Consider the following 18,447-nt stretch of genomic DNA (forward strand, 5'->3'; position numbering starts at 1 on the left):
TTGTTTGCTATGCCATTAGCAACAGATTTATTACAATTATTATTTGGACATATTTTAGAACTTACTGAATAACAGTTTAGCATTGTCTTGAAATATAGACAATTAAAAGAACTATTTGATAAAAGTAATTACTGGTATTTGACAAAATAACACAACCATAATTTTGAAAAATAAATTTGGTGAGCTGTTTGCTAGTATTTTCAATCAAAGAATAGCTACATGTAAATTGACCAATGAAAGAAAACCCACTATGTTTATGCAACGCAATTTTTATTCTTCATTGAAATAAAATATTTCAACCAGAATAAAAAAAGATTGTGTCGTGCATTTTTGATACAGGAATGTGGCTTTATTAAAGATTTATATGCTGGTTTGAATGGTAAATTGCAAAAAGTTCGCAATATACATGCACTTACTTTTTTATTTCATCTAGAGATAAATCACTTTTAAAGATTCATACATTTATCTTTTTTGTCTGATTGAACATTAAATCATTAAATTAAATATGACACAACCGAACAAGGAAATGATAATTTTACTTTACCTGAACATCTTCAAAATTTGTAAAGAGAGACCCCTGGGAAGGCATTGCTGACGACCTTTTGTGGTCCGCCGTCGTACCGTATTCACCGCCCCTGGAAGAGAATTGAACATAGATAAAAATAGTGCTTCAATAGTGGACGAAAATGTACCGAAATTCTGCTTCTGGGGATATTCACATCAATATATTTATCGTATAATGATAACACAATTGGATGATGTCCGTAGAAATCGAAAATAAAGTGGAAATGTGAAATACTATTTACACACATATGTTGTTTTCGTTTTTATGTTTGTATTTTTTGACCACGGAATATTGTACATGTATTAGAATTTGAATAGTCTTTAGTACAGCATTTTTGTCAAATAAGGTATTACAAACTGAAAACAACATAATCAAAAGGTATAAAGAAAGCTTTCATGACATTTCGTCGAAAGACATCTCATCGAATATAACAGTTAATCGAATATGACATTTGATAGAATTGTACAAATTGTAGAATTTGTCAATTAATCGAATTTATTTCATGCCGAATCTTGTCGACAATATGTATATTTTGTCGAAAAATAAATGACAGACAAAACATAAAATACAGGTCAAAATATATGACAGACGTTCTTTATTTTCACTCGGCTCTTCTTGATTATGAAACAGAATTGGCCTTGGTCACTGATGTATATGCCGTATGCATAAGTTGACGTCAATATCTGATGTTATTATTATGTATTATATATAAAATGCCCGTCTGTCAAAAAGGTAACTATACAGAATGATCTTTTATAAATGTCGATTTGTATACTTGTATAAGATAAAATGTCTGTTTCTTAATTAGTACCAATTAGACTAAGCCATTTTCCCAATTGATCAACCACTTACCAACAATGACAGGTACAAGCATTTGAACAATTAGCAAGTTGAAAAAAATGCAATCTTCGCCTTGGCAGCTTACAACAATACGTGCATACATTATCGTTTAGATAGGAACATTGGAACTAAGACTTTGTGGTTAAACAGCATTTTTGTACATTTCCAGAAAGATTTATTTCTTAAAATCTTTTAATAAATTGAAAACATGCCATCCGTAATAGATTATGTACGTAGTTTAATACATTACTTCTTTGACATCGAACGATGCTGTAACAAAAATATTGTATATGTTCCGTGTAATTCTTAATTGAGGAATGCAATAAAAAACTCAATTTCTAAAAAAACATTTGTCTTCATTTTTCGTTTGACTAATTATAGCAGTTGGTGCTTATTTCTTTTACATTAAACATACTTAGAAAATTACTTCACAATGTTAGGCATATCTCAACACCTGTACAGCCAATTTAGTATCTTTTTCACTCAGAAAATATGCTAAATTACGACATTTGTTACAGATATTAATAATTTGTAAAAGTACCATTGTTCATAATTTTACACGGCTGCTTTCAACTTTCTCAGTTTTTGTCATAAGCGATGTAACATTAGTCTCTACTGCTGTAAACATCAATGCTTACTATTAAAATATAATTTGGGTCCAAAATATGAGAAGTATTTGTAAACAATACATAATGTAAAATTACGTTACCAAATTACATGGCTTTTCTTCATAAAATCTATTTAAACCATAGTAAGCTTGATTCAATGGCTTTGTTCTATCAAAATATATACTTGTGACCAAGAAATACCACTTCGATACCACTTTGATAACAGAATACAGTGATGTCTCAGATTAAAAGACATTCGCGGCGTATTGAAGATTGAACAAAATTAAGATTCTGGTCAATGAGCATTACTGTTTTGTTGTTTTATTTCTATCATATAAAACAAACAGAAGAGTAAGGAATCAAATAAATCAGATATACTGTGTTAAGGATTAAACCCTTTTACTAATTACTAATTAAATTTTAACTTATGTGCGGTGTGTTTTGACATATATAGATAGAATATATGTGGTTTGTACACATATTGAAATCATCATTTTCTTTAATGCAAAACTTTAATATATCTGAAAAATGACATTATATCCAAGGTTTTAAATAGCAATTATTTTATAATGCATGGATAGTCAGAATGTTTACATTTTCACATCCAAAATGTTTTCAGGTTCTTTCGTTGAAGTAGTTCAAAATGACAAAAATACGAAAAAAGGAATGTGATCGTAATAATTCTTTAATTACCTAGAATAGAACTTCAATCAAATCTGCTAACAGAATTGGCAGGAACGACTTAACAATTGCTTGTTACAGCGTTTCTAGCCGCTTGAATAAAGCCAATTATTTTAGGCACGTTCTGAAATGAGACTTGTTGATTTGGCTTTCTTAACCAATCTTGTAGAAATGGAGTTAACATGTGACATGGTGAAATAAATGAAATAATCGAGTGCAACTCATTTACTGTGTAAAGATAGGGATAATAGCTCCATTTTCCCGGTAACTATTGACAATGTCTAAAAGTTAACAAGCTTCTCTAACTATATCAAATGAAATTATATGAAAACGGAGGAAGATTGGGAACGCACATAGATGAACTGATGATTTCCGAATATATATGATAAAGTTACATACACACGACAACTGTTATATTTCAATATGTTGGATAAAGAAAAGGTTATTAGGAATTTTAGCATACAGTGGTCTTTTAAATTAATCATATAATAAAATCAGATGATATACGTTCAATATAATGTATTTAAATTATACATTTTGAATGTTTGTCATAGAAAAAGTATGTGACGAGGAAATCAGATATTGATTAAAACCTTCTAGAGAGTTCATATGAAAATTGCTTTAATAAAAAATAAAAACATAACAAATATTATGTAAATGTTTTTACTATCTTGTCGCAATTTTCACCCATTGTGTTGGTTTAACATTGCAAAGCTTGATCCTTCATTTATATATTGCATGATTCCATGTATTATGATTACTTTTCAAATAAAAATTAAGATAATGAATAAACAGTCTCGCTAGTTATAAACTACGAGTATATGCTTTGAATTTGATAATTAGTTTCCACAACTTCAATGTTATGTTATTTTAATTTTTTATTTACTATGTTTCTGTTTTTAGTATAATCACTACTCACGGTAACCGGTAAAGAACCTGCTTTCTCTTTCTTGATGCTCTAAGAACGCCTCTAGCTTTCCACCCTCTTCCGCCATTCATTTCCACTTCAGGTGTCATTAGCGTTCAATATTTCAAAACTCCGTCATTTAAAGTCAATAACAATTAAATTTCAATTTAAGAAAAAAAATGTCTTTGAAAATATTTTATTTTAAAGAAATTCCATCTTGTGAATCAACAATTTTGAAGACGACTGATTTGTTTCCCTATGCGTATTGACTGCTGGCTCTTGTACGACATAAAGATGATAGGAATAGGTTCAAATATGGTGTTTTTCATTTGACGCAAAGGGCGAAAAACAGGAAATTGGCCCATCTCTGTCTGGTAATTGTAGAGGCGCAAATTTCCTTCTCGTGATTTAGATTTATTTAAAATGATTTCATTACAGCCACGAAAATTAGGAATGGTAGAAAAAAAACAAATTTATTTATAAATATAGGAAATTCAATATTTCGTTACAAACAAAATGTTCTCCCTTCGCTGGTCCAAAATATTACTTGGCAATATTCCAACATTACAAATTAAAAAACAACATGACAGCAAATGCTTCAATCTTTGATTTCGAAAATCTTTGAGACCAGGAAAATCATCAAATACGGTATCAAAATTGTGGCAATCATAAGAAAAAAGAGAAATGAACTCTTTTGATTACAAGGTTATACTCATGCTAGCATAAAATTCGTTATTCTACCGACCTTTAGTCACATTCCAATTAATCTTAGATGCAGTTTAAACTTTCGGCTATGACCTGCATATCAACTCATAAGCTCAAAATTGTCTTATATATACGGAATTCCATAAACGACAGCCTACTGTTTACTGTCAACTGCTTATTGTCAACTGCTTACTGTCAACTGCCTACTGTCAACTGCTTACTTTCAACTGCTTAATGCTTACAGCGACTGTTTAATGCTTACTTGATGTTCATTGATGAATGCCAACTGTTACACCTGTCAAATACCCAAAACAGCCTGAAAGTAAATGTTGGCTTTTTACGTACTTCTTCCAATGTGTTTATATGTTACAAAACAGTATTGGTCAAGGAATTACAGTACTCTGTATCATTTATGAAGACTTTGACTGAAACCTTGGGACTCGTTACATTTATACATGTACATGTATAATTCTCGTTATACTAAGCAGAAATATAAGTGTATATCTTTGCAGGCATCTGGAACTTTTCCCAATCATAGACCTGTAAACTTTATAAAATGTTATCAAACCAAATATTACAAGTTTTTTTCTGTCATTGAATCTTGTTCGGTAATTTTGAGCTACCAAATAAAACTGCTTGCTGAATTATTTATACATGTGTATCCCTTTTCAAGCTTGTAAAAGACAGTCATTTAGATACATCTACCATATAACATATATATTATTATATTTGTTCATTAAATGACATTGACCCTACCCTATAACTATAGTGCTTAATGATATTTTTAAACGGAGGACTTGTAATTTTAAGAACGTCGTTGTTTTTACATTTAAATTACAACGGTCAGTTTTATGTTCGCATTTTGAAAATAATGCTATCATATTTTGTTCGAAAATTATCTAGCTAATGGTGCTCAAAACGATTTTCAGACAAAATCATATATACCAGTCACGTCTCGGATTACCAGTAGTTCATTCTGATAGCCGTTAAACGTACTGGGAGAGTATACCAAATCATACATGGAACCGTTTAGTTGTATCTAAAAAGTTAATACTTGTTCTGGTGATTGTAGACCGTACTTCTACAAAGCCCCAAGAAAATGTTACTTCAGTAGATGTTAAAAAAATATTCGACAGAAGCATGATGACTAACATGTCAATTATTGTGTTATAAATTGGAAAGTCGATGCATAATAAAATCATTGAAAGATCTTTGAGTTACGTGGCATTATTATTTAATGCAAAGGAATGTTAGTAATTGTTTAACGATATGATGAACTGCGGTATCCTAAATTTGAGGCCTTCCGCATGTAATTCTTAAGTTTTTGCAGTTTTGCCTATGTTACATTCTGATTTTTATAACTTATGATAAAGGCATTAAAACCACAGGAAAGAAAACAGATCAATCAATATATTGCTGGACGGCTGTCTTTTTATTTCATTGTCTTTAGGTTAACTTGTAAAGCTGTTTTGAAGAGAAATATTGCCAGATATTGGAGCTTCAGGTGTATTTCTTATGGAACTAATAAATATAACGTAATCTTCATCTTCCTAAAATACATACTTTTCGCGATCCTGTGCATTTAAAATTGATGGACTAAGACACTATTTAAATGTGGACAATGTTGAATATTATTTTTTCCAACTTGGTCATGTCACAACATTCAACAAACAAATTTTGCTTCATGGTTAACATATATATAACCATTTTCATTTCATTTTGTCATAATTTTGTTTTCCGGGGAGCTAAACATTAACAAAAATTACAAGAAAATTATGATATTTTATTTTTAAAGAATGTTTTTTATTTACAATTAAAATGAAAAACAAAATACACTTATTGATTATAACACCACATAAAAAGTGTTTAGTCCCAATAATGAGACCAGTAAGCTAATATTTTCTTGTATACACCGTTATTTTAAAAATAAAAATTATTACACGCCAGTAAAAATTCAAAATCTATATAACATATTTGTAAAGTTTCGGGAAGTAATTATATATAAAAGCAGGATTATAATTCAAAGTTCTGTTATGAATTATATAATTGTTATGAGATTAATCATATTAATGTAAATATACTCTGCAATATTAATTGATATACATGTTGTAAGAAAAGCTCTACCCTATCACGATGTCTTAGACCTGTTTACCCTTAGTTGTCAAAACTTCTAGAACCCTGATAGAAATAGTAATGACTTTCATTGGATGATTCTGGCAAATACGAAGGCAGATTTGCTCATTGGTTTTACTTGCGGTAATTGCAAAAAGAAGTAGAAAAAATAACCAACCTTAAAGTTCACTTTTAAGTGTGTTTGTTAACAAGATAATTATAAAAATTATATAAAGGATGGATTTAAAAACAAACTCGTCAGAAAATATATTGTAACATTAACATGATCATTTTGTCTATCAGAAATTTTTAAGTAAATGTAAATAGTTAAGAATCTATTATTTTTCAGAGTTTTTCAATAGCACAATGGCTTTTCATAAAAGTAAAATAAGCTGATCCCAGCTGTAATTTATCACTTCATGTTTGCACTCTTTATGTCATTGAAATATTGAAAGTTTTTGAAACAATTTGAGCCAAGTTTGTCTTTGTTTATGCTTTCAGAAGGAAGCCAGTTAAACTCGTCTATAAGCACAAAAACATTTATGTAGTCCTTTTCCTCTTCCACTGTTATTTCAATATTTTCATACAGGTGTATTGGTTCTGTTACTTGTCTGTGAAGTCAATGAAAGTATAGGCTGTTCCTCCATTGAACTGTTTCTGTCAGATTTATCATCCTCTGTACTGGAATAAAATTGGTTCTATAATTAACCTTCAAAGCACATATCTTTGCAACATAAACTATCAAGAGTTGCAATCAACTTAACATAAATGCATAACATAACATCTAATAAGGAATTCCACATTTATAAGCTATAACTAACAGCCAATGAAAACTGAACCAAAATGATCTCGTAAATGAACTCACACATGTTTGATTATAAGAGAATGTTTAGCCTAAATTTCACCAGTGATTTCACCAGTATATTACAGATATTCTACTAGAAATGTTGTCAAATGAAAGTTTAATAAACTATGAAATTCTAAATAAATAGTGTTGACATAATGGTCCAGATCTCCGCCTCTCAACCGAGGAAAAGTGGGCTCAGGCCCGTCAATGTTGATTGTTGAACACAGATTCTTTGTGAATAATTTATTATTAAGTTGATTTACCCTAAAATGAGTCCTATATAAACACCTGTGCAAGAGGCACGTGGAACCATTTCATAACATAATCAAAGCAGTGTGCAATGGTGGGACATACACAAGTCATTGCAATGAATTCGAAATTACAAATTATTAGGCTATAAAATAATCCTTTTTAATTTACTTACCATTGTTTTCCGCAAAGTTTACCTTCAACAAAATGGCGGGCGCACATGTATGTGTACATTCGGAATACTTCTATTTGATCCATACATAGACTTAGACTGTCAATAAGCAGTTAGCAGTAGGCAGTGAGCAACAGGCTGTCCAGTTAGCAGTAGGCAGTGAGCAGTAGGCTGTCGTTTATGGAATTCCGTATATATAAAGATAGGTTGAACGAATTCAGAAAAAAATACATAAAAACATGATTAAACTACATCTGTATTACACGTACTTCTACGACTCAATGAAGATACTTGCATTTGATGTTAACAGTGTCTGTGTATTTGTTTGTTATTTCCGAGGCAGATTGTCAAAATTAAGCTGTTAAAAATGGAAATATGATTTCTTGTACATCGGTAGTTTTAAATGCTAATTATTACTTCAGTCTAGATTTCATAAATTATCACCAACATTTGATTTTGAAATTATACAGTAAAAATAATTTTATATAATTTTCGAGTTGGTGATAACCTTTGTTAGAGCATATTAAATGACGTGACACAATAAAATAAATTTTGTATTTTTTTTTAATATAGCTGTAATACATAAATGTAATCAAAACACAATTTATACCCATTCAGATATAATAGTTATAATAATTCAATGGTAAGCAATACTGTATAGTATAGTATATAAAAAACACTCACAAGTTCACGGCTACTCCTCATGAATGAAATTCCTATACTGTCATGTACATCCATTCTTTGAGAATTTAAGAATGAAAAGAGATTATAACAGTATGATGCAGTTGCTCAGATTATGTCAAATTATAGAGATATAGGATATGTTATATATAATCACATTGATGAAGACCACACGTGCTCTTTAAATTACCTCTTTTTGCATTTTACTAATAGTTCGTTAGATAGGGCTTAAGTTCAAGTACGTGAATTTATGAATTGCATAATTTTAAAACTTTAATCCCTTTCCGGTTCAAAAACCCAATTAAACGCATTTTTTCAGTGAAAAAAGACATTGACGGAGAGAAATACACTTATGTAACCTTCAAATCAAAAAGGTTTACACATATATATTTTCTTTATAAGTTTGATGGTTTCGTAGGGAAAAAAAACGCTCCCAACAACAAAAAGGATTATCTAAACTGTTAGTGACTCGGATCAAAAGAAACGTAAAAATGCATCCACATAAAACGGCACGTGAGCCTTTGATTTGTTTAGATGCACATATGTTTTATGTTATTTGAAAATGCATTTGTTTTCATATAGCGCCTTTAACAAAGAAGATGTCGATACACCTTCAAACATATGAAGTTTTGTATTAATTGGTTATTTGAAACATGTATTAAAAGCGTTATTTTTGTTGTGGCGAGATAAAATTCTATATACATACTATACAAGACAAAACGTGTATATACATACTATACAAGACACTACGTATAATGAATGGTATAATGAAAGTATTCCATAAAAATCAACTTATTAAACAAAGAAGCAAAATATAGAGTTATAAATAAATAAAGTCAATGAAATCAGATTATCTATTTTAGTATCAAATAGCCATATACAGCAATTTTACTGGATTAAAAATACTTAAAAAAAACAATAGTATCCACCAATCATCCAATGAAGACCTCTGAAAACTAACCATTCAGTCGCAGCTTGTTTTACTTAGTATAATGTATTTATTGCAACGTACATGAAATAATATCTACAAACAAAGAATTATTACTCTCAGTTCTTTTATTTCATTCTTTTAACAATGAACTGTTTGAAGGAATACATTTATACACATGATTTGAAAATCAAATATACTCATTCATTCATTCATTCATTTATTCATTCAACCATTCATTCATTCATTCATTCATTCATCCATCCATCCATCCATCCATCCATCCATCCATCCATTTGTCTCTGCTATTTTACAATTACATGATACGTCAAAAGACGAAAAAAGTACTCTTTATAAGGGATGTTTTACCTCTGTACCTGGGAGACACCGCTAAGTAACGAAACATACAAGTAAAGTCCTAAAACACTATGTTTTGTTGTGCGGGAATTCTAGCATCTCACATAGCTATGTTCAAGCTGAACATAGTAACGCAACAACGTCAACAATCCCAACAACGTGAATTATATGACAGACATGATTTGAAGCTTGCACGCTATATCAATGTCCCTAGATGAAGAAGAAAATATTAGTTTGAAAACTACAATTATAATAGCCCTGGCACAGAAAACGGCCAAAACTTCCAAAAAGGGCATTATGTGTCTATGTGATTTTTATGTCTTAATTTGAAGTTGCTATATTTTATGGTTACAAAATGAATATTTAAAAGTAATAACCAAATTACATGTTCGGAAAATGTCAACATTTAAACATTCAATTACCTATATAATCAAACATTAAGTACTCTGTATTGGCATTCATGTTGCAAATAAAATTCCGGAAAGATAAATCTCTAAACGTACTGAATCATGCAGAATTATAATACAAATGATGAAGTTTGTTTCAGAAGTACTAGTAGTACAAGTTTTAAAAACTTTCATCTTATAAGCTAGATAAAACAAGAGGCGTAAAAGCATAAGATATAAAATCCCGTGTAATTCACATTAAATTATAGTACTTTGCTAATGTCAGGTAATGTTGATCAAATAGTGCTGCCTTACGTTACACTCAACGATATGAAAAATTTCCGAAAAGTGGTGATAAAATATTTACTTATATTTATATGTTTAGATTGTGATAAAACATATTGAAACATCAATTCAGACATATTTGCTGACGAAGTTGTATGCCCCAGTCCTTTGTATTAGAACTGTTTTCAGTTCTAAACAGTACGTGACATTTGATCTTAACAATTACTTCATACATACTGTATCATTCTCTTAACAAACACAAAATAAGCTGTTTATGTCATCTCTTTCAACAATTGACATATTTCGTTTCAGTAACAGGAGCAAAGAAAATTATTTCAAACACATGTGCATACATTTGTAATCATTTAAAACAAATGACTTTCATCTTTCAAAAAGAATAGCCATGGTTATACTAACCTAAAACCTATATACGAAATGTTTTTTTTCCTTCTTTTTTATAATTTTTCCTATCCTGCTTCCATGTCAAGTAATAATTAGTTGCAGAAAATAGTAATCTTTATCATACAATCACATTGATAACAAGTATGCAACTGGTAGTTGAGCTAAATGCAAAAACAAATTGAACCTGTGTAAAAGAAAAAAAATCATCAAATTTATTTTAATCGACATAATGTAAATGTTCTAGTAAAACAACCATTTAAACATGCGTTTGGTCGTACATAATTCGTTTGAACCGTGTGTGAAATTAGGATATTATCTCAATTCATTTTTGATAGCCTTGGGAATAATTGTATTTTCGAAAGATCAAAGCCGGATAGTTTGAATTTGTAACATATTTACCCCTGTTTTATCACACATCTTCTTTATCAAGTAAAACAAAAATGCAGGTTCATAAAGAAATCATTTAATCTACCGTCTTTTATCTGAAACATTCTTCACAAAAGTTGTGAGGATATAATTCAAATTACATTGTGATTAAAGTTTGAAGCATGTATTGTAATAAAACCAAAGAACTTTGTGTGTACGTATATTGGGATAATCGTGTATTTTCTTTTTGATCAAGTTTTACAGCTTTATGGATAATGCTTTCCTGATCAAAATCATTATATTGCTTAGTTGTTAACATCGTTAAGTTAACATCGTTGAATATTCAGTAACTTAGATTCTTAAATATTCAAGAACATCCGCATTCTCTAACATTGAACAATGTTTTTGAAATCAATTAACATCTGTTTATTAATGCATTTATGTTATTTTTTATAACTACATTCTGTATATTTCAAGTATCGGAAAGGAGAATTGGACGACAAATTGTAACATGTATCATGTTATCCAAATAAAAAGAAGACTTAATGCTTAATTTCAGTTGTAATAATTAGATATGACATTATTAATAACTGAGGAAGTTTAACAATAACTATATGACATGCACAATAACGCGTCGCAAAAAATATATAATACCTTGCTATGTTAAGAATCAAGAAGTTTCAACTTGGTATATTTGTCTTTGACTTTTTTCTTAGGTTATTGGCATCAATATTCTGCAATCAAAAAAGATGAATGGAAAATGTCTACGAGAAATAAGATCAGTAAGGATTCAAGCATCAATATGTCTTTTGGTGGCGTATAGCAAAAGCGATTTGACCAAGTATGAACGCGCAATTGAAGATTGGAGATTGACATTATATAACTTTGATTGAATTTGATAACTTGATGGTAGAGAAATAGCCGTATAATTTAAAGATAAACCATATTATATATAACTGATGATACGAGAAAAATGGGATTTTTATCAAACTCTTTTTTATGGTTTTACAGTGACTATACGTTGATATAATGGAACCGAACAAACATGATTACTTTTTAATCTGTTCGACTGCTAAATAGGCTAAAATATCTGATATCATAATATAACTGGGAACTGGGATGATTCATGACTTATTACAGCAAACGGCTTTTTAAGCTGAAACTTGAAAAAAAATCTTTGATAAAATTTGAATGTATGTGATCATTTAAAAAAAAAACCCACTCTTTTATAAACCAGTTGTCTTGATAATTTCATTTAAATTAATAGCTCATGATCAGTTATCATTTATAATTGGAAGTACAATTGTAATTGGAAATAGTTGCTTAAAATCTGTTAAGATCAACACTTTTTAGAAGATGAAAATACATGAAATTTAATCTCTAGCAAACACCAAATTAAACATACAATGGTTATGTATAAACAATGGTAGATGGACAAATCCGATAAGAAAATAATAATAATGACAAAAGATTCAATCAACTGTTTAAAAAGAAGTATAACTTACAACACTTTAATGTATTCAATTGGTAGCTTATAACAATGCTAGTGAATCATACCAAATTCTTCTACTATATAGCAGGAGATTTTAATTTTTGCCCACTTAATGCCTTAAGGACTATTTTACGGATTAAAATAAATACTCAATTTTCCTGATTCATTCCTCTCATTTTCTTAATCATAGAAAACAATCATAAATCAGTTTAAAACGTGTTCTAGCTTAAATCAATCAAATGTTACATTGAATGAAGTTCATTCATAGAGTTATTAAGATATTTTATCATTTAATCTTATATTTCTATTCCCATGGAAAGAATGAAATCATTCCAATATTCCATCTTATTGTGTTAAATGATCAGATAAAGAAAGAGCTGTATTAATAAGGAAATATTTCAGAGGAAACACATTCGATAAGAAGAAATACTGATAAGAACATTTTAAGATAAGTGTTTTGTTAAATAAAGATATAATACTAAAGCATTTACATTTTTAATTCTGTTTTTGTATTACATATATTTTGTTTGCATGAGAGAATATTATAAACATGTATTTACGCTGATGTTCATCAAGGTTTTTTTCCTGACACATTTGTCTATATCTGAACGAGATGAACCATAAACAAGTATAATAATAAACAGTGAAATATTTAAACTTGGTTAATAATTAAAAATACTGGCCTCGATGTATTTGTTTTAAATAACAATTTATATTGTCAATAATTCACCTAAGCCCTAATGTATATTACAAAAATCTGATTACATGCGAATTAATATAATTTTTCTGTTCCATGAAAATTATCTAGTTTTTACGGTAGGAAATACGTGATACAAGTCAATGTGATTTTCTTCAAACATGATTCATGCATTCTCTTCGAAAGTAGGAAACCTTCAAGTACCGATTAACATATTATCAAAGTGTTATTGCCTGATGATTTGAAAATCGTTATTAACAATTATGGATTAAGTACATAAAGGTAAACTCAGATTGCCCATGTCTTCAAAGACGAACATCTGAGCACAATTTGGCGTAGACACAGGTAAATCCTCTGAGAAAAAAGAGCTTTCAATAGTACACATCACTCTAGGGTATTTTTCTATTTTCAAACGATAAGGGCAAGATCGTTTAAATTTAAAATAGTTTACGTACAAACCATTATTGTGATTTAAAACAATTTTCAAATGAGCGAATGAGATTATTTTATTTTACAGGGTTTATTCGATAAAGGAATAAAGACTGGTGTTCGTAAAATTTAAGCCATGACAAAACTTTCTTACTTTTTAAGAAAAGTTATTCAAATATATCATGAAACAGTTTCCTTTTACTACGTCACACTGTGCATGATTACAACTCTTGGGGCACTTTGCCCTGCAATTCTATCAGCGTTTAAAACAGTGCCGACGACGGCACGTACAACTCACATGAAATTATCTTTCAGGAAAAAATCCAAGCAACAACCCGTACATGCTTGTATCACTCCCTGTCTTTTTTCTATTTCTTTAAAAAGTTTTATTTCTCGAATATTTATACCCAATCGATTTGAATTCTGAACCTCTGAGCTTGATTTCAACACCATCCTCTTCTGCAGTAGAAATTTTCCAGATGAAGAATTTATTTGGACATCAAGTAGAAAACAAACTTCTTAAAACTATCATCTGTTACTACATCATTTGTCAATCAAATAGTCTCCTTAGTTAAAATACGTATGATAACTGTGTTCTTCAAAAGCTAATTATTTCCTGTATAAACTGTTTAAAGAAGACTTCAATATTATTTATAAGATGGTTTTATGCATTACCCAAGTCGACTTCAGATAACTCATTAAATGTATTATTATTTTTTTACTTTTTTTTAGACACAAACATATGGTTTTTTATCTTTTGAATGTGATAATGACAATGAATATTTCAAATCTAAGCAAAAAAGCTTTGATTGACGTTACGTGTTTGATTAAATGAGAAATTCTCATAGGAACTCTCCGACAGCCACAGACGTTTATAACAATAATGTGGACGTTAACATAAACTAGACATGTCAAGAGGTAATAACATGTTTAGATGTTGCAATTTTTCATGAGAACTACTCATTGCAAGCTGTTGGCATACACGATAATTGTAATTTTACTAAAGTTAATTAATTAGAGTCTCCTAGAATGCAATTAACTTAAATTAACTTTCTTGGTCTTCATTAAAGTGTGCACAGCACTATAAGAATTTGAAATGAAACAAGGAACTCGTATCTTTTACCCATCTTTTTGTAAACTGTAATCAATTTGATCAGGTCAGTAAACTTATGATATTTTTTATAACAAAATATATATGTTTCGTTGACAAACCTTATATCATAATGACAATCATATCAATTAATATGAAAATAATTTACTTTGAGAACGAAAGCTGCAACATGATGTATTTCTATAAGCCATTTTATTACATTTAGATTAATTGACGAAGCATAAGATTGAATCATTTTAAGTTACTTGCAGCTGTTTATTGCCTCATTTATCATCAAATATTTCTCTTCTGCCAAACCTATTTACACCAATATTCAAAACTTTTGCAAAGCAAAATGAAAACAAGGATTGATCGAGTAGCAGTAAGTTAATCTGAATCATCATACTGGACGCGTGTTAAGATGGAGACGAAACATTTCCGACTTAATTATGGAATGTGGCATTGACGCATGGGTTTTGACGAATTTGTCTCGGGAATATGCAATATATCTTCCACATAATTGAGCCAGGCATCCCCTTTCCACTGAAGTACATAGAGAGAGGTTAGGTAGACAAATTCTCCTTTTAATATCAAGACTGGCTATGTCATTCCAAACTCAATAAAGATCTTAAGGAAGATGGACAGTGTACCGACGATTACGTTCCCATTCCTAGATATTTGAAACAATTGCGGTTAATTTGTTCTGCATAACGATTTCCGTATCTTATAAGCTATTGTTCATTTCTCGCCAGCAAATATCACCTATATAGTTTTAAAACGTTAGGTGCACTTTGTTTGAAAATATGTTTATAAATTTTAAAATGAAAGCTTCTGTTTACACCTCTTTTCAAATAATTAAAAATATCTCCTATTTCGCATTTAGCTTTCTGTTTAATTTTGTCGGCAACGAATTTATCCCTAAGTGAAGGTCTCAAAAACTATAAAATATCAAGACATTAGTTTTTTGTACAAAATGTACAGATTATAATGTTTGAAAAGAATTTAAGAGCTTAGACCAAATCATCACAATTTTTGTACCTTGTGTTGAAGGTCTGGACCAATATCTTGTGTGCCAAAATTTCAGATCAGTTTGCATAGACTAATTTTGTTTAATAATTATTTAAATTTTAAAAATGACAAAAAATGAAAAGCGCCCAAAAAGCTTTTAACTTAAACGCTTCTTACTTAATCGGTTCGAATAAAAATAAGAACTTCAATTCAATTACGATGATAATTCAAATATTTTACATAGATTCCCGTCTTTCCGTTTGAAACGCCTTAATTGATCTATGTAAAAAATCAAATTTTATGATTTAGGCTTTACAGTAGAAAGTTCCTTTAATATATGAGAAGAAGGAATTACAAGAGAGAGCAATGCCACCGACAACATTTTCCCTTTCAGCTTAGATTGCTGATTGAAAATTTACGCTCATTTGTTCCTACATATGTAGAAAATTGCTATTTTAACAAGTTATTCTAGACTTTATTCCTATAAATGCATCAATAAAGTAAAATTTATTTGTCAATGTCGTAAACCTTCAAACAAACGTCAGTCAAAACGAGACAATTTACCGAGAATTACAGACGCTAGACAAACCGTATAATCTGAATTAAAAACACATTTATCTAAGCTACAAAATACATATAAAAATAAAAGACAACAGTTAATATGTCTTAAAAATAAATTGTTATAAAATGTTTTGCAAAAATGCATACCTAATATTCAGGCAATGTATACTTGCAGAAAGAGCAAAGCACGTGCTTTTCTTTCAATTAACTAATTAAAACCAGTAATACAAGGAAAGGCAATAAACAACAACAAAAACAAAGAAAGAAAACAAATAATAATAATTGTGTATGTTTTCTTTCCAAAGAAAATAATACTCTATAATCTAAATGGCGCATTTTATAGCTAAATAATAATGTTATTATTCTATTTTTACCCTAATCAATATCTTGATATTAATTTTTTATAAACCGAATGTTTTAGTGAGGATTAATGGTTAGTAAGGATCGTGATATTAGTTTAAGTCATTTGCTGACGGTGTAAAAGTTGCACCAAAACACTTTTTCTTAAGACATAAATAGCACAATATATTATTGAAAAAGTTATTTCTAACCCGATCTTTCTATTTTAGCATAGAGTAATACCTTTTCATGAATAAACGTCAAACAAAAAGCATGCATGCAAATAATTAGTCATGGGTGTGAAAACACAAAAGTTTATCATAACTTTTTTATGTAATAAAACTTTTCGATGTTATTCTTTTCTTGATAAACATGGAATTACAATAAAAAATAAACAATATTAACAGTTCATCAGACCAGGATCTATACTGTTAACTTTGTTTGAAGCTCTATATCTTTGTCTTTTGATATAAAAAAAACCCTTAAACCTTGGATGGAATGTTCGAGATTCATGATAGGCAGATCCATTTCACAAATTTAGCATGCTAAAGGTTAATTTATATCAGGTAAAACATGAAATTACTGAAACAAACGTTCGTTACACCCCTCAATTGTAGATAACGTGCTTCGAATACCTCTGAAATTATCTCCAACATTTTCATTTCTCTTCCCTCTCCAAAAATTCATTCAGTGAGAATGAGAATTCGTTTACATTTGTTTCAATTTAGATAACAACAAAATTCACATTGAAACAAACATGCTTTCTGGGAACGTCTATTAAAAGCTCATATGAGCCGCGTCACGACAAAACCAACATAGTGGGTGTGTAAGCGACCAGCATAGATCCAGACCAGCCTGAGCATCCGCGCAGTCTGATCCGGATCCATGCTGTTCGCTTACAAACCCTATAACATGTAGAGAAACTGCTAGCGAACAGCATGGATGCGCAGGCTGGTCTGCATCCATGCTGGTCGCAAACCCACTATGTTGGTTTTGTCGTGACACGGCTCATATGGATGATACAGGAACCGTCAGCTGTATTTTTAAGGAATTAAAATATAAATTGATGTTAATTACATCTTTATATCACATTAAGAATATCTATTTCCAGTGTTTTTATAAAGAAAAAATCACCTACCGTTCAATGTGATTTCCATGTACGTGATTATGCATTCCTTTCTGTGTTTATTACAAACCCACAAACACTGCTTCACCAATCTATTAGGAGATATTGTTCAGCAATAACATGTCCCCTGTTTGACATTTGTAGTGTTAAGTTTCCAAATCAAGATTGTTTCAGTGCTCGTCGGAATATCTCTAAAGTGCTATAACTCTAGTTGACAAGCTTTGATCAAAGACGGATGAGCAAAATCATCTTTACGACCTATTCTGTTGATTAGCCACAGAAATTAAACATATATATTGACCATCACATTAATCAAAATTATTTTGATTGATTCAGCTCGCCTATTACATTGAAAGCATACAGGAATTATGAAATATTCCGTCAGCTATGGGTGCGGAGAGGCAAATTGATCGATTTCACGGTATCTATTTTACATTTAATTAATGTTCCCCCTTGCTTCTTATTATGAAACAAGTTTCGGGATACTTGCGAGTGCATTTACAAATACAGTTATTTTTCTTGAAGAGTTTAAATGCATTGGAAAAAATAAACTTGCTTCACACCATTACTATCTGAATATACTCCTGTCACATAAACCTTTTTTAAAGACGTAC

At 30.0% G+C, this 18,447-nt stretch overlaps 1 protein-coding gene across 6 annotated transcripts in view; it reads right to left on the reverse strand.

The window, feature by feature from the left end:
• The window catches only part of LOC132740347 (short transient receptor potential channel 7-like), an 80,658-nt gene that overhangs the window by 32,873 nt on the left and 29,338 nt on the right, over positions 1-18,447 (reverse strand). For all 6 annotated transcript variants that reach the window (XM_060728231.1, XM_060728229.1, XM_060728227.1 and 3 more), the window contains exon 2: positions 545-635. In XM_060728231.1, coding sequence (XP_060584214.1) covers positions 545-635 — 91 coding nt within the window. The remainder of the gene's footprint in view (positions 1-544; positions 636-18,447) is intronic.

The sequence above is a fragment of the Ruditapes philippinarum genome, unplaced genomic scaffold, assembly GCF_026571515.1.
Source record: "Ruditapes philippinarum isolate M1 unplaced genomic scaffold, ASM2657151v2 ctg1539_1_1_1_1, whole genome shotgun sequence".
NCBI lineage: Eukaryota > Metazoa > Mollusca > Bivalvia > Venerida > Veneridae > Ruditapes > Ruditapes philippinarum.